The 18,318-nt window shown below is 37.5% G+C and overlaps 1 protein-coding gene and 1 pseudogene across 2 annotated transcripts in view; one reads left to right on the top strand and one right to left on the bottom strand.

The window, feature by feature from the left end:
* Positions 1–871, bottom strand: part of LOC149052312 (uncharacterized) — a 1,669-nt pseudogene extending 798 nt beyond the window's left edge. The window contains exons 1-2 of the transcript XR_016187087.1: positions 639–871; positions 1–243 (exon numbers count right to left, since the gene is read on the bottom strand). The exon at positions 1–243 is cut by the window's left edge and continues 798 nt beyond it. The product of XR_016187087.1 is annotated as an uncharacterized LOC149052312 (transcript). The remainder of the gene's footprint in view (positions 244–638) is intronic.
* A 386-nt stretch (positions 872–1,257) lies between these two features.
* Positions 1,258–18,318, top strand: part of LOC149052307 (uncharacterized) — a 104,935-nt gene continuing 87,874 nt past the window's right edge. The window contains exons 1-6 of the mRNA XM_089192742.1: positions 1,258–1,447; positions 2,297–2,620; positions 3,004–3,249; positions 4,801–4,921; positions 6,097–6,168; positions 10,757–10,828. Coding sequence (XP_089048868.1) covers positions 1,402–1,447; positions 2,297–2,620; positions 3,004–3,249; positions 4,801–4,921; positions 6,097–6,168; positions 10,757–10,828 — 881 coding nt within the window. The 5' untranslated portion in view covers positions 1,258–1,401. The remainder of the gene's footprint in view (positions 1,448–2,296; positions 2,621–3,003; positions 3,250–4,800; positions 4,922–6,096; positions 6,169–10,756; positions 10,829–18,318) is intronic.

Raw genomic sequence — 18,318 nt, 5'->3', positions numbered from 1 at the left:
TTCTCCTCCAGGCTCTTCATATTCATATCGTTTTAATTCGTTCCTTAGATCTGCTGCAAACACTTCCCTTTCACTAATGTTCTTCAAAGCATTGTTTACTATCTCGGCAAGAATGCTTGGCGTCAAAGTTAAATGATGTGCGTTTTGATCTGCAATGTGCTTTGTAGCTCTGTGCCTTTGGTAGCCTCCTCTTGATTTGTACTTTTTTCCACAGTCGCTGCACACGATCTCTGTTGATTCGACCTGAAAACGAAAAAGTATCAAATCATAATTCAATAATATTGTAGTCTTCAGGCCTCGACTTTCAACGATCTACTGTCACTGGTCTTTTTTCCTAAAGACACATTTGCCAATATCGAGTTTGTTGTTGTCGTTGCATGCCCCGTGAAGTCTTCTCAAAACAAAGAATAATCGGGCAAATTCAGCACCTAAAGCATCCAGAGCACTTCTGCTAAAGAAATTGAACGCATTTTTTATGAAATTGCTAGAGTATAGAGGGAAAAGAATCATCGAAAGCGTCGGTTCAATGTTTTATTTATCGTTTTTTGGCTGGCGTGACAGCACAGTCGCGTACAACTCCGTAATTCTTTTGGAAACAGACTAAGTACGGGTGAATTTTTTATATAATTGGCACTTACTTCACTAGCAACAGTTGAAAATTGTTCCTGTAGTGCTTCATCTTCGTCAAGAAGGTCTAAAATTGCCTCAAAATCATCGCCGAACAAGAATAAGTCGTCTCCTGCATCCGCCATCTTTGAAAGTTGTGCACCGTCGCGATCACGTGACAGGTACGTTCAACATCAGAAGCGGCCCTATTGTTTCGCGCTTTGAAGGTTGCCGACTTTCATAACCAGTCTCCTCTACTAACTATGGTAAATCTTAGCTGTGCATGACTGAACAGTAGACAAAGAGTCCATTGGTTGCTGGGTGACTGTATTTATTAGTTTTGACGTAATTTTTTTTCGTGAGTAACAAGGCAACCAACACAATCTCCTTTTTATTATTCTTAATACGGAAGGGGAATGTTTTGGGACAAAAAGGAGTTTTTTCTTTTAGCTGCATAATGCAGGTGATGAAAAGTACTGTAGATAAACAATGGCAAAACAACATCTTAATTTTCAGCAGATTTAAACAATGATTATCTTTTTAAAATTCAATTTTCCAGCAAGTGCTTAGAAATTCTTTAATTTTTTTTTCTGTTTCACTTCGAAGGATACGTTTGTTCTTTAGCCGATGGAGACAAAATCATTAAAACCTCAAGAGTTTTACTTCAGAAGCTTGTGTATAAAACATCGAGCTGCTTCGAAAGATTCAATTTACTATCTCTTTTGATTAAAAAATGAAAGAAACAAAGTGAAACACGTCAACTTTTCTCCTGCAGGAAACAAACTGAAATACGTCATGATGCTACCCCCAATGGCTAAGTGGAGTTTCATCCTCCTTTTCTGTAAGCCCTTCAGTTGTTCACAACTGTTGTCGAATGTGTTTGCTAAAATGATGAACATTTGCATTTGTTGATAAATGGGAGGGAATGGGAGTCTATGGGTAATGTGGCAGGGGAGGAAGGGTAGGATGCTTGGGGAGGCCTGAGAAAGAGCGAGGAAAGGGAGGAAAAGAGGAGAGGAAGGGAGGAGAGTGCAAGGACGAATGGATGAATAGAGCGACGAGAAAAACTACGAAGTGGGAATGGGGGTCTGTTGGAAATTGTTATGTCAAGTTTTCTTGAACTGCAATATGCGCCAGTGTTTAATTGTAAAGTAATAACCATGAGGGGTGACAACTTCTCACATCTGCGTGAAATATCAAACTCCCTCTAGGCAGGCACGATGTAGTGTATGCTTTTCTACGATCAAATTTCAAATTAAAGCTCTAGAATAAGATGACGTCAATAGATAATTCCTCTAATAAATTAATAAACTACTTCCCTTTGTCTCTGAAACACTTCTCTCAATGAAACTAACTGCAAATGTAAAGCGTTAGTGAGTTGTTGGTTGGAATGGAAGACTCAGTTTTGTAAGAGTTACCTGAAACCCGTTGAACTGGAGCTCTAAATGACAACTTATTGCAGTCGTGTGATAGATGTTTTAAAGCATAGTAATCTGATATCTGATTAGGGGACGAGCGATGCTTGTAAGACAGAGATCAACTTAGGTCTATTATGGCGGCCCTTGTCATGGAGATATAATGCAGACTTTTTCTTTCTTTCGGCATATACCACTAAGCATTCATCTATCATATCTGTAATTTCTTTTGTGTGTGTGTAAGCCAAGTAATTGACTTGTTCCATTTGTTGTAGTTTTGTTCAAATATCCTCAGCAAGCAAAAGGATGGAAGAGTGTTCCTTCATTTTCGGAATCACATGTTCTCTCAGTTCGAAAAGGATACTACGTGGAACTAAACTTTACCATGCGTAGCTATTTTAAAGCTCCTTGTCTATGGGATGAGTATCTTGAGATCCGTGATGGCAATGATCAGGCAGCCAACGTTCTTGGTGTATTCTGTGGAGATTACAAAACTGCTGTAGTGCGATCCAGTGGGCGATACCTGTGGTTAAGATTTTTCCCTCAGAGATTGTATAATTTGAGTGCACACTATTCGAGAAAATCCTTCAATCAAACAGGTATGATATTTCTTGCTAAGTTAAGCACTACTAAGGCACTTGGTTAAAATCTTTCAATTCAACTGTAATTTCATGAGATAATAAATTACATTCGGACACATTACGTTTTATTGCTCATGTAACAGTATTTATTCCCTTTTTAAGTAGCTTTTTATCTGATATACAAACAGACAGACGAACAGCCACGGATAGAGACAGAGAGAAACAAACAAAGAAAGAGACCGACGGAAGTTTTCTGCGAATTTGGAGTAAAAAATGGTTGTCCATACACAATGTATTTACTTCACATATTTTGCCTGCGGTTTGCTTGTTCTGTATGACAAAAAAATGGTTTTATTTTTGTTTTTTTTTTCTCTCGTTTTTTAAACAATCGCCAAATGTAGCCACACCCACCATGACCCAAGTACCCAAGACACAGATTGTATTTTCGAACAAAACCTCCAACCTGTGGTGCCCGGTGGAAGGTGCGCCAGCTCCATACATTGTGTGGAGAAAAAATGGTGTTGTCGTTGAAAATAGTACCAGCGTAAGATACCAGCTAATAGCGGCAGAAAAGAATGTGAATTACAGCTGTGAGGTAAGAAGAGATAAAGAGATATCAAGGAGGGAAATCAGCCTCACCACTGAAAGTGAGTTTTATTTCTTACACCATTGTAATAGAACTATATAACTTTTTTCAATCGAAGTGCCTACATTTGTACTATTTTGTTAATTTCTTAGTATCTTGTTTTATTTCTCAGTATCTCTCCTCCGAGGCTCGCCGCCCTCGATCTAGTCGCTCCCGTAATTTGTCCCGTTCTTCTAAACTGCGATAGATTATCAATATGTTCGACAGTTCTACATTTAGATTAGGCTTTCTTTGATTGGATATATCAGTATGACAATCTTTGTTTGGAAAGAGGCAAGTTTGGCTAGTGGTTGTGGTGCGAAGATTGTAATCTAGTGGTCTGGGTTCAAGCTATCCACCCTTCTACTCACTGGATTTTTTTTTTCGGTTTTCCCCGCCTTGTAAATTGCCAAATGGTATGCCTCCGACCAGTAAGGACTTTTGCACAATGTTTATTTACGATGTTTGCGTCAATTAACTCTTTAACTCCCAAGATCTCAATAGTAATTCTCCTTACTGACTGCGGTACAATTCTTATGATCTTAGATCTGAGAATTTGTTACTGGATGATAATCCCCTAATTGATATTTTTCTTTATTCTCATCACTTGTCTGCTTGAAATCGTATGAATCGGCATTGTGAGAGAAATTCTCTCTTGGTCACTCGTGGGAGTTAAAGGGTTAATTTGCTTTGATTAGTTTTGGTAATTTTAGTTTTCAATTTTGTTTAAGTAATTTTTCTTGATTAATTTTGTCATACCGTTTGTAAGCAGCATTTTATCATATCCACTTTTTAATTAGCGCAGTAGAAACATTAATCTTATCGCACGTATGGAACTGAGACCTATTTTTTGTTGTTGTTTTAATTATTTAGCGCTGTTCTGCCTCTCTCAGAAAGTAACTCTCCCCGCTGCTACAGTTTGATGAATTTTTTTGTTTTAGCTTAAATTCTGACTTCCCTATATGTTGACAATAATAATTATTTATGAATGAAAGTGATCCTCGCAGTGATGTGCACTACTTAGGCAGTAGTGAAAATAAGGCCTAAAAAAAAAATTCAGGCCTTTACGGGATTTGAACCCATGACCTCTGCGATACCGGTGCAGCGCTCTACCAACTGAGCTAACAAGCCAACTGGGGGCTGGTCATGATGGTCGTTCTAAATAAATCCGTGAAGTGATGAATAGACGATTAAGAATATATGAAAGTCATATATTTGAACTGCGAATTTTCACTACTGCCTAAGTAGTGCACATCACTGCGAGGATCACTTTCATTCATGTCTTTATCCGCAGTTCAAATATATGACTTTCAATATATTCTTAACCATCCAATAATTAATTAGTTCAAAGTAGATACTCAAAAGTTGACAAATTTCGCGAATTTAAATTTAGCCTTAGTTTAAAGGCGTATCTCGTGCATTCCGTTGTAATCTTTCTAAAGCTAATTTCCTATTTTTTTCTCGATACTATAAAGTAAGTTGGTTTTCCCTTTCCAATGCAAACTCAGTGACGACATTTTAACATTTTTTAGCGATTTAACCGTATGAAATATACTTACTGTCTAATATTCAGAGTGCCCAGGCCCTTGTGAGTGCCACACTTTGAAGGGAACATACAACCTGCTGCGTGTGAACTGTGAAGGAAAAGAATTGATGTCGTTTCCGTGGAAACTTCCTCTCCCCACAGTAACATTGTGAGTATTAATGAGAGATCAACTGTTGAGGTGCTATATAAGTTGCAGCCTAAGCTGCAGATGACAAGGGAAATAAACGTTATTCTTCATCTTAACTGAGTAAGAGCGACCTTTAAATCAATCTTACACCAGCCTTTGCCTTTAGTTTTTTGAACGTAGGTTTCCTTCGGGGGTCATTCCTCGCCCGAACTACTATTTCCCGAGTCTCTCGAGCCATATCGAAAGAAATATTTACCTAGTAAACTCAAACCTGTAACCTCGTGGCTACACTAAAAAGTATCTTAACTGTGATATGTTATACCATGTCCATGCCAGCAGGGTCACAAAACAAGAACAAAGCTAAACAATAAGGCAGTACTTCGTGATTTCGTCGAGGCAACGTGGAATCGCAAGACGAAATATTTTGTAGAATGTGAACAATAACAGCGCAATATGCTTTCTGTTTATGCTCGAACTACTTGGCACTTTAGAAACTGAAAATATAAAGCAAATGATGAGAACTTCAAAAAGCGTAGATATGTGCCAATACATTTTATAACTTTTTTTTTAGTTATATTCAGAACTATCTTTGGTGTTATATGACTGCTCAAATATAGCCATACAATTCAAATGTAACTGAAAAAGTAGGTCTGACTTGATGAATAGCATCCCACCGAGAAATGACTGGAACAATGGTACAATTTATCCATTTCTGGTGTACAACGGACGACTTAGGGTAAAACTGTTCAGTGCGTACATCTGGAAGAGTTTACTACTGAATGCCGCTTTTCTTAAACTGTTATTTTGTTATTATTAATGTAAAAATATGCAACAAAGCCTTGTTGCATTTTCAAGTTACGGCGTTCTGCTTTATGTCGTTTACCGCCAAGTTATTTCGAACAATAGATGATTTAAGATCATTGGTTCATAATCTATGTAATCGTATACGTATTTAGCTGGAAAATTGTCTTCTTAACCACAGTTGAGTCTCCCATTCTTTCAGCCTCAATGATTTGATAACTTGATCTACACAATACATTTAAACAATAGGCACTGGAAGCGAAAATATCGTGCGAAGGAGAAACAAAGACTTTGGAAAGAAATAAAAGCGGTTTAGAGTCTCTTGATAAAAGTATCTGTCATGAGTTTTGAAAACCGTATGTATTTAACACAGTTGAATGAATTTTTCCTAACAGGAACTTGAGTAACAACCAGCTGAACGACTTGCCACAAGACATTTTCAGCAACAATACTCACCTGAGTTGGCTGTAAGCTGAGATTAAAAAAATCTATAATATGTACATTTCACTTTAAAAGGTCAGCGATATCTTAACAGGGAATTTGGTAGAATTATTTTCGTCTAGAATGTAATAATTGGATGCTCTGAAAGCGATATAGAAACTTATCTCAAAAAGGCTTTTGAATATAGGAATAAAAAGAAACCCAGATTAAAATGTAACCTTGAGTTAGCGCTTATTGGCCTTCGAACAACTAGGTCCTGATGAATAAAAGCATATTTTATCAGCATTATAGCCCGTTCATGTTAAACATGGTTGTAAAAATTTCTTGATGTGGAGTTCAGTAAACAACCGGCTGCAAAGCTTTCCGTTTGGCATACCTTCAGCTCAATGAACTGGAGGCCGGGATCTAAAAAGGTAAGACATTATAACATCTTGAAAAAAGTTAGTTTTTTCAAAGAATGACGAATTTCTAAACCCTTAAGTTGATTGATAAACAAAACAAGGTGTCCAACCTCGAGAAGGCTTCAGAATGGTTGCAGATGTCAAAGAAAAGTTACATAAATGGTGATACAGCAAGGCTTGCTCAAAAGTTTTTATTTGTATGATTATTATTTTTCTTTACACATATTTTTAATATTTTTATAATGCAACGATATTTTGATAGGGACTTGAGCCAAAACAAGCTAAAAAGGTTACCAAAGGGCATTTTCAGTAACTATACCAAGCTGAAGGCGCTGTAAGTTACCACCGCTCATTTATAACCTAAATCAGCGGAGGCTTATACTATAAAACTTTGTATGGGAGTTTCGGCCCCGCTTTGTAACTACGTAGATATTGAAAATTTTTCGATACTCTACAGCGCGAGAGCCGAATAGTTTTCGCCAAATTTATCAAAATGTATTCTATAGAACTTCTGCCAAATATCTGGACACCTTTTAAGCGCGGGAGTTCCACTACAGAAAGCATCGTTCACATTTTGCCTACTTTCTACAGTCTCAGAGGGCGAAGCCGACAAAACACTTTTTTTTTATAAATATTTCTTTCCCCGGGTGGCTGAATTTCATTCTTGGTCTAGTTTGTTAGACTATGGGCTGCTCTTTGGGGACATTCTGCAACACAATTTTCATTTTTACATTAATGATAGTTTTCTTTCAAAATTGACCATCCTTACCAGTTTTTCTCAGAAAAAAAACAAACAAACAAACAATGAAGCTTGATCAATAAGGAGGGGGAGATTTGTTGTTCGTTACATACATTATCAGAGAAAACACAATGCAAGGAAAGAAATGCTGGGATGGGTTTCCCTCAGACCCTCCTTTCTTGAATAGTCCGTTTACCATGTCAACAACACTGGTTAATATCGCCATTCACAAGTTTTTCGGTGTTAAGTTTCCTAAAGAACAGAGGAATGGCGCATGATGCATCTTTAAAAGAAAGCAATTTCCTGAAAAATTACACAATCATTCATCTCGCAAAGCATGTATGGTTACCATGCAACAGTTCAAAACAGGTCAGGTTAGACGTACAGAGCTGAGGTTTAATGATTTTAGATATATGAAATTCATATATTTGCACTGCAGTGAAGAAACGAATTTAAGAGATTTTCGCAGCTAAGAACACTTCTGAACTAGTAGTTGAAAATAGGACCTGAAAGGAAAAAAAAATTGAATTGTACTTTTACCCGTTGTTCCACGTGGTAAAGAGTGTGGGAAAGAGCATGGAAAAGTGATATTTTTAACAAATTAATCTTTCCTGAATATTTCATGTAGCGAAGAAAGACAAAAAGACTCAGTTACAACATCGTTTTTCGAAGCTCACAAGATTTTGACACTTTCACCATTAGGAGGTCTCAATTAGTGTTGTCTCAGATTAAAGCTTTTTATCTTCTCTGGGGCCTTCATATATCAAGCCTAAACGATGACATCAGTTCTTGAACGACATATGTCTGATAACGTGTATATTTGAGGTTCTTGTATAAGGGCACGAGAAGAGAAAAACTTTTTTTTTCGAGCATACTAATACCTTGAACTTTGTTGTCGAATACCACACAAGTTACACTGCATTAACTTATTTTTGATAGGCTATTGAACAACAACCAGTTGAACCAATTACCATCAGACATTTTCAGTAACTATACCCGGTTAGAGTGGCTGTAAGTTTGGAACCTTTGTTCATGTGTAAAGAACGCGTCTAATGCTTTTCGCACTTGTGGGAATAGCAGCTGCTCAGGGCAACAATTTATCAGCTCCAATCAAAAATAGTTAGGAGAGAGAATTGTTCTGGCTTCTTAAAAATTGAGGGGGGGGGGGAGTGAGAGGTGCGTGAGATGTACTCTTTGACACGCCCCCTCCCCCCCCCACACACACCCACACACACACGCACGCACGCACACACAACTATATTCTTCTGTTTTAAAATCACGTGCCATTACTTGTCTACGTATCCTTAACTTTTTTCCCACTTTAAATTAACTTCCCACTGTAATTTCAAGTTTTTCTCAGAAAACAAGACTTTATCTTGTTCCTCGTTTTGATAAAGCCGTACCATTACTTAAATTATGATAAATGTTAAGAAATGCACTGGTTCATGGACAGTTTGATCGCTACATGCCCTATTAAAAAAACTTGCGGCGGACATTTGGTGGAAAGGGATAGGGTAGAAATGAAATTTAAAGCATTAAGTTCTTTTCATTGCTTTGAACTACAAAAAAATCTCTAAATCGTTTGTTCTACAATAACGCTCGTTCAAAAAGAAAGCATCGCTTCGTTTGACACACAAATGTGTGCATGTTTTATGTCACCTTGTTCATGACTCAAGGCCCGGGTCTCCAATGCTAGGAGAAGGAAGCTCGTCCACTCGTCCTAGAGAAGGGAATGTCGTCTGCTCGTGCTTCATTTCAAATCTGGGATAAGTTTGTTACAGAAAATAAACAAGGGACAAAAATGCGAAAACAGTGAGATAATATAGCACAAAGAAAAGATCTTAACTCCTATTACCCTGCAACCATTACATGCGCAAATCTCATTGCTCCGGGATAGCTAAGCATCGCTTTGCCTTCGCGTTGCTCAAAAAAATAAACCACACTTTTTTTCTAACCGGTTTACCGTCGTATATAAACCACTTTGGATATTGAGAGAACACGAACACAATTTTTAGAAAATGACGTGCTACGGAGGAATACTTTATGATAGTCTGTACGGAAAGCTTTTAAAGTTTGCAAGCCAAGGAAGCAGTTTCAATATTTTCCGGAGCTTTTTTATCATGAAAAATGAATTCAGTTGTAGAATTTTAGTGACATTACTGGACCGCACCACGTCTGAAGGTGGAGAAATCGGAAGATAACAAAATCGAGCCGTGTGTCTCGTGTACTGATTCAAACGTCGTCTAGCTATTTTGTTTACTCGCGGTACACTATTTTCCTTAAAAAAGGTTCGTTTATGCTGCCTCGGCTTAAATTAAAGCTGCTATGGAGTCGTCGTTAAAAATTTTCAAAAAGTGTTTAGATTGCATAAACTTGGCAAAAACTATCAAGTAAACGTTGAAATCGCGGACAGCAAACGGAATTGCCATAAATCTTGAGCGTACATTTGCATTCGAAGGGTTTTTTTCGTTGTCATGTAGATAAGATTCTCAGAAGTATCTAAAGGAAAATACACTTAGTTTGTCGGTACAATTTTCTTAATTTTTCTCCATAAAATGACCAGCCCTAGCATTAGAATCTTTTTAGCTGTGTGGTCGACTGCCGGTCACGGTTCCCAAATAATTAAATGACTTAAAGTCGAGAAAACCCATACATTCCGAACTATTATATGTTGATGAGGAACTTCTAAGCGATCTCGAAGAGATTTATAAATCTCATATCTAGTGTTCGGTTTACGTTGACTCAGGATTGTTGTGCTCAGAAATTCCGTGATACCATGCGGGATGTTTTGTATGCGCTTTAATTCCAAAAAAAAAATTAACAAAATAAGAAAAAGAAATAACAATTACATCGTAACAAGTTGTTTGGTGTACCACTTGTTCGAGTTTAAGTCCGTCCTCTTTAAAAAATTCTTGATAGCTAACAACTATTCAGCGAAGTGGAAGAAGGTGGTGCTAGATATTTACCAAGCTGCTGATAATATTTACCAATGATGCTAATGCGAGTAGTTGTTTTGGTTTATACTAACAAAGTGAATTAATATAGCATTAAAATGCTATTTAAGTTGATTTATTCCTGCAACGATTACAATGCTTTCGGGCGCAAGTCTCCCTGCTGTGAAAAACTGAGAATATTCGGAGTTTGACAAGCTAATCAGAGCGCTCCTTCAGCGTTTTCTACTGTGTCAGTACATACCACTCACAAATTCTGAAAACTATCAAAATTCTTTTATTTTTCCTTAAAGCTAAGGTCGACAGTGGAACGAGACGTGCAGAGTGTTATATCACAAACGTTGTCTTTATTTCGTTGTGACAACCCCATATGGGAATAATTACCTAGTAATAGCATACGTATTTTGGGCCTTTCTGTCAAAGCATGAGAGAAGATAAAACAACTTTTTTAGAGGACTCTTATCCTCTGAACTTTGTTGTCGTATACCATGCAATTGAAAATACATTTACTTATTTTTGATAGGCTGTTGAACAACAACCAGTTGAAGAACTTACCATCAGGGATTTTTAGTTACAATACCCAGCTGGAGGGGCTGTAAGTTTGGTGTCTTTCTCAATATTGTTGTTAGGGGAACGCACGGAACCCAACCATCAAAGCAGACATTCGAGTGTGTGGGTGCTATCGCATATTATGGTTTATATCCTAATAGAACCGCGTTAACACTTGGATTACGAAAAAGGCATGATGTTCCAGCTTTCTTTGATTTTACAGGGAGATTTGCAGTAGATTTTTGACTAATCAGAGCGCACGTGATGTCTAAGTTACGTTATAACAATAGGTATTGGGCACTCTAACACTCTTCCGTCAATACTTTATCGGGTCAGAAAAAGTCTTGCACACAATATGTGACGACTCAACAAAGGTAACAAAAGTCACGAAGACGCGAAAACTAAACTAAGTAAAACGACAGTCACCAATAAGACAAGTAGGTAATAATTTTTTCCCAATTAATAGCGGAGCTCGCAGAGCGTAGCCCCAAAATTTTTACAAAATGGTAGTAGTAACCCATCAAGCCGAAAAAATTTGGACTGACGACCATACGACGGACCGTACAAGTTGCTACTTTTAACATGCGTGGTCAACTGCACCAGTAGTCCAGTGGTCGGTGCACTGGGCTCCGATTCGTTCTAGTCCTGGCCGGGGCAAGGCGTTGTGCCCTTGGGACGTGCGGGGAAAAAAATGGGAGCTCCACTTTTAGGCTTGGCTAAATCTATAAATTAATCATTGTGTTCACTCGGTGAGATTTTTACGGTGAACGCACGAGAAGATAACACCGAGCGCCGAAGGTCGTTCAAAATAATGAATCTGGGAGCATGCTTTTACAGTAGAGTTTTAAATCTAGGGTCTCGGAAGTGCCACTTACTGCATTTTTCATTTCAATACTGAGTGATAAAGACAATAATAGTTCGCTTTAGGCGAAGAGTCAGCTTTCGGCGGATGGGGTTGAGGATTTTCTTTTCTAAATGCTGTTTTATGATATCAACAAGCATAAAGAAGCTTCAAAGTGCTCAATTCAGGCGTCAGCCATAGGTTATATACTTAAATTTCGTAGATAGTTGAGTCCGCTCTTTGTGCAGTGTTGTTTGTAATTTTCGAAAATGAGCCGTCTGTGCTAAAAGTTCACCGAAATCACAATATATCTTTGAATTTACATACTCCTCTCTCTTATTTTAGTTTTTCTGAATAAAAATGTCATTGGGAACAAGTTGGACCTTTAGGCAGAGGCGAGATTGAAAGTTGCATGTTTACGGTCATGGCAGCATAGGCAAAATAGTGTCAAGCGAAAAAATAATTTTCAGTGTCAAAAACCACTTAAAAATAAAAATAAAAAAAATTACGTGATTTGTTCTTATAAATGATTGATCTAAATATGCGAAGCGAAAAAGTTCTTCAAACAAGAATTTTGTGAAAAAACGAGCCATTTATGATAGTTAATCAAAAAATAGGCCTTCGAGCGCAGAACGGATTTTCGCACGGGAAAAATTTAGTTTTCATTATTTCGGGAAATCAAGGTTGCTTCGTATTCTTTTAGACTAAGACCGATTAATGGGACTAGTTTGGAAGAGACTTATTGTTTTAAACCGAAATGCACCGGTCCGCTTATAGAGAGACTGCGACTTAAAGCTCCAGAAACCATATTCTACTGGGAGATGTGGCAGCGCATTGAAGTTGCCCTGCCCTGAACTCACTGTAGCAAATAATCTCTGACAGCTGTTGTTTTAGAAACTATCAAATTGTTCTAACTCGACATATGAACAGTACTACAAGCTTCTGAACTTACGGTATTTTTCAGGAATATTAAGACAACTAAAACTGAGTAAATTGAATAGCGCGTTCAACCACTTAATTTTTTTTTCCTACGAAATTTACTATTCGAACAAAAGAGGAAGAATTATACACTTGTTTTATGATAGAAATAATAATGATAATAATAAAAAAGACACAAAAACGAGAAAGCAAAGGAAGCCCAGACATTGAAAAGTTTCTCTCAACTAGTCTCGTTTCCATGTTCTTGAGGGTCTCCAAATGGCCTTGAGCCGCTTTTTTTTTTTACAAAAATGGATTTCAATCTTAAAATATCTCTTTCGTGATCAAAACCAAGTTTATATGCAAAATTTGAGTCAAATCAGTGGGCCTGTCTGTCCGCAGCTTTTCGATCTGGCTTCTTTCTTATGGACTATCGCTTTTGATAAGGCCGAACCAACACTTGACCAAGGATATATTTTATCAAATCGCTCGGTTCAGGAAAAATCGTTCGCTACATACATCACAGGGAACTTCTGATTGAACTTTTCGAATTCAATCACAAAAAGGGCAAAATCACGAAAATTGTCTAAATTATTTCAAATGCTCTATGCATAAACTATTGTTTGTGTTTTCACCTTTTTTTATAATGGTAAGGAAAAGCCCATTTAAGAAACTCGAATATCATGTTGTTTCCCATGCCGACATTGAAATCTTTCCTGGGGAAAATAACAGATTGACGAATGTGTTACTTACGGATGGATGTCTTAAAAGACATTTGCGCCTGATAAGCGAAGCTAAATAATGGAGTTGACAGATTTACCTGAAAATATAAATACAGTACCTTGCTGTACTATGAGCAACATGGGCTCTTACCAAAAACATTTCTTGAAACTTGAAGATATTGATGATAATGATAATACGTTTATATCAGTAATGCGCCTGAAGACTAACTATCGTCATTTGTCGACAGGTACTTGGGCAACAACCAGTTGGAGAATTTGCCAAAAGACATATTTATGAACAATATCGACCTAGGATGGCTATAAGTCAACAGTGAAGGCTATTCTTTCTAATTTTAATCATGCAGGCAATGTACAGGGACGATGAGCAGGGACAACGAAAGACTTACAGGGATAATTGTGACAGTTACAACATTGCAATGATCAGACATATTCACCGAAGTCACAAAGTGTATCCTTGTTTTAAAAAATATCAGTAGCTAAGGCTAGGCTTTTTAGTCATCAATCAGAGAAAATTTATGATGTACCCACTCAGGCCATTAGTTCTAAGACTAATTAGCCTTCGAGCATTAGGGTGGAAGGAAGGGACGGGGAGGAAGGTTGGGTAGCCACTGGAGGGTTACATCTTCCATGCTAGGAAAAGGGAGTTCGTCCGCTCGCGCTTGATTCTAAATCTTGGATAAGTTCGTTACAGAAAGTAAACAAGAACACATTGAATTATTTTCTGTGGAAAATATTGGATTGACGAATGTGTTACTTATGGATGGATGTCCTAAAAGACATATGCACCTGATGGGCGAAACTAAATAATGGAGTTGACAGATTTACCTGAAAATATAAATACGTTGCTGTACTATGAGCAACCTGGGCTTTTACCAAAAACATTTTTGTCACTTGAATATATTGATGATAATGATAATACGTTTATATCAGTAATGCGGCTGAAGACTAACTATCGTCATTTGTCGACAGGCACTTGGAGAACAACCAGTTGGAGAATTTGCCGAAAGACATATTTATGAAAAATAACAAGCTGAAAAGGCTGTAAGTCAACAGTGACGACCATTCTTTCTAATTTTAATCATGCAGGCAATGTACAGGGACAATGAGCAGGGGAAACGAAAGACTTACAGGGATAATTGTAACAGTTACAGCATTGCAACGATCAGACATATTCACCAAAGTCACAAAGTGTATTATTGTTTTAAAATAATATCAATAGCAAAGGTTAGGCTTTTTAGTCATCAATCAGACAAACTTTACGATGTATCCACCCAGTTCATCAGTTCTCAACCTAACTAGCCTTCGAGGATTAGGGTGGAAGGAAGAGGCGGGGAGGAAGGTTGGGTAGCCACTGGAGGGTTACATTTTCCATGCTAGGAGAAGGGAGTTCGTCCACTCGCGCTTGATTCTAAATCTTGGATAAGTTCGTTACAGAAAGTAAACAAGAACATGAATTGGCAAGAATTTTTTGGATACTTTCTAAAGCTATGCAAACCCTTAATTGTGTCTAACGTTTGCATAACTTTCTTAAATTCTCCCACTTTCCCTTCGTGTTTAGATGATGATATATAAACAAGGGAAAAGCTCTCTGCTGTTTAAATATAGAATAGAAGGAATCCGCGAGATTTGGTCCGAACGTTGCTGGAACAATGAAGGAAAAAAAAACATGTTAGCCATTTTTTTTCTTTTTTGCTGCAAATATTCTATCGACAGCCTCGGAACGCATCTGGTTTGCAAATTTTTCGGTGCTTGAACTTGGCAACTCAATTTAAAGAAAATTAACAGCTAAATGTCAACATGCATCAGACAAACAGCGGCAAGTCACCCAAAATTTGCTTCCACTCCTACTTTCATGTTTGGTAGCTCAATATGTCCTAATAATTGTGGTGTAGTTTTTTCGTGAAAATGTATTTTAGTTTTCGAGAAATAATTTTTTTAGTTTGACCGCTCAAATATGCAAATTTTGACCGTGAATATTACCCGAGTTGTGTGACCTCATGTAACGAATTTACTTGACCTCCGGTAGTTCTGTTAACATAAACCTTTGTTTTATCATCTAAACTTAATTCCCCGTCATTACTGAAGCTGGCAAAGAAATATTTAGATTTTTGTGAATACTTTTGTCCGACATACTTTTCCTATGTCGAAAGACAAAAGCATGGTTATAAAGTTACTGTAAATATTTCCTTGCGTATTTGTGTTGTTCTATCTTGAGACGAACTCAAAGTCAGCAAAATTTACTTGCTAGCGACTATGAAATGTACACGGCCATACATCTACTCCATCTTATTATATCAGTTACATGACAAGCGTGACAGATATATATATATATATATATATATATATATATATATATATATATATATTCAAGGTTAAATCAATCTCCGAAATACCAAGAGATGCTTTTCTCCCTCTTTGCATGATATCTTGAAAAATCTTCAAGGAATTATTGCATTCAGAAATCTAAAATGTCCAGATCCATCAATGATTCCTTTGCTGGTGGAAGTCAAAGAATGTTTACAAAAGTTAATTTGATTGACAAGCTACATACTGATTTATCTAGGTGATCTGTTGTATAAGCGTCTGATCTTACATGATAATATGGAGTTTTGCTGTTCATTTAAATCGTTCGCTAGTGGAACTTGTGGGTTTAGTTATCGAGAAGACGGAAGTTGCATATCTCAAGTCGTTCCCTTGTGTAGTTGTCAAAAAGACATTTCAAGTCACTTGCGGAGTTGCAAGTTTTCAATTATTTTGTCGGGTGCCGGCATCTTCGAGACGCCAAAAGATATCGATGATTTTACAATTTACCCCACTCATAGATGAAACCTCGGTGTTGGGTGGAGTCGTGATTCCAACAGTAGACATAGAGCGTCTAAAGAAGTGTCCGGCCATAATAAAGGTAGGTTTAAGTCGATTCCGAAAGCCGATAGAGGGATTGGCAAGTGTGTATCACAGATGTACTCAAGACTTCTGAAAAATTCATACAACCTGGCTGCGGAAAGTAGGCTATACTTACTACCTTGTGCAAAATTACGCGTCCCGTCAGAGTTAGGTTTCGATCGGGAATTGGTCAATAGGCTAGCAAAAATCCAGACAGAGACAGAGTTTTATATATTAATGTCTGAGCACTTTGTTGGCTTCCCGCCGTCTAGCGGGACGCGTAATTATGCACATGGTGGTAAAGGGTCCTTTTATACCAGCTACTAGACGCTGACAAAACTTTTTTCTCTTCACCAAAAAATCACATCAAAATTTTTCCTTGCTAAATTTCAAGTGTGCTGCACGTATCAGCACTCACCGGGGGACTCCTATACATAAGAGGGCGGGAGTGGGCGCCGGGAATTGCGAAAACGACCCCTAAAAAATTATAAAAGGTACCTGAGTCATATCCGTGTGGGAGTGGCAGCAATTGGTGTATATCCCTATACCTATAGAAAGTACCAATTCAAACACAAAAAAATTGAAAAATCCCAAAAATAAAAACCCTTTTCTTGATATGCTCTGGATGCTCAAGTCAGATCATTAAATTCGTCCTAGTAATGCTTATTTCAGGTTTTTTCTTAAGCGAAAAACACCCTAAAAGGTACCAGCTAGGTCTCTGGTAGTCCACTAAAGTTCGAGACACCATATGAACATCTTTATCCATTTCCGATTGCACCTTTAAACAACAACAACAGCACCTTTAAACAACAACAACAACAACAATTCATTTGCCAACTACGAGCTGTCAATGTCAATTTCACCTCTTAGAATTCACGTCAAGTGGTTAATTAATAATTTAAAAAAAACATTCAGGTACTGATCTGTCAAATTGTTACGCTTGACAAAATCTGTCCTTCTTCGAGGCAGGATGGCTGTACTTTTGAAGTTTTGTTTGTCTTGACATAATTTGATAGGGATTAAAGTAACTGTACGTCTGCATTTGTTAAACAGACTATTCAAGTGCATCCAGAACTCGATGTGTGCGCTTCTAGTGCATTGAGTATTCTTTTGTAACATAGCCAAAGATCTTGCGATGTCTATTGTTCAAGCTTCTTTTTCTTTTCAAAGAGGCATCAGAATTACTTTCATGTCAAATTTGTTGTACACTGCTTGCGTGTTGCCCTTTGTTTTCAAGGTGTCCGACCATGTTTGACTCAAAATGGCACCTCGCTTTGATAAGAATCCTAAGCTAGCGAATAAGTTCCTTAAGGAATTAGGCTCGTATTCCTCGTTGTGTTCTTTTTTGCGAACCGTTATAAGGAACTCGCTGAGAAACTTGTTCAGCGCTTGAGGAGTCATTCGTCCATTCGTCTCGTCTTGCCTTTCAAAACAAGAAATTCATGGAACAGAGCAACATCGTGTTTTTTTTTTTTGATGTTTTTCGTCTATCATAATGCAAAGTCCATAGTTTTTTCTCTCTTCAAATGGAGCTAAAAGCTAGCGAAGAATGCCCTTAAGGAATTAGACTCGTATTCCTAGTTGTCTTCTTTTTTGCGAACCGTTAGAATGAACTAAACATGTTTAGCGCTTGAGGGGTCATTCGTTCAATTGCCTCGTCTTGCCTTTCAAAACAAGAAATTCCTGGAACAGAGCAACATATTGTTTAGTCTTTTTCTTAGTGTTCTCATTTTCTCTCCGTCTATGAACTCTTCTACCGATAAACCTTGGCTCTGAAAACGGTTAGTCTGATTTGAAGCCATCTTTCTTAAAATAAAAATGCGCCTAAGCTCTTAGAAATGTGCAATTTGTCGGTCAAGAGGAGCGGCGAGCAAGCCACACGGTTTTTTTCACTAGTGACAATAATGATAATCGTATGACTAATCAGCTGGCGTCTTTTTCAAAAACTAAACTAAGCAAAACGACAATCACCAACAAAGACTAGTAGGTGATAACGTGTTCCAAATTAATAACAATTGTGTTCATTTAGTCTCTTCAACACTCGTCTTTAGGTTGACACAAAGCATCAAAAACCTGAGTTTAACTTGAAAGCTGCGGCCAAAAGTCAAGAAGACGCAAAAACTAAACTAAGCAAAACGACAATCACCAACA

Source organism: Pocillopora damicornis, chromosome 1 (genome assembly GCF_964200805.1).
Source record: "Pocillopora damicornis chromosome 1, jaPocDami1.2, whole genome shotgun sequence".
NCBI classification, from domain to species: Eukaryota; Metazoa; Cnidaria; class Anthozoa; order Scleractinia; family Pocilloporidae; genus Pocillopora; species Pocillopora damicornis.
Note: the sequence above shows the minus strand (reverse complement) of the source record. Positions and strands in the feature narration are given on the sequence as shown.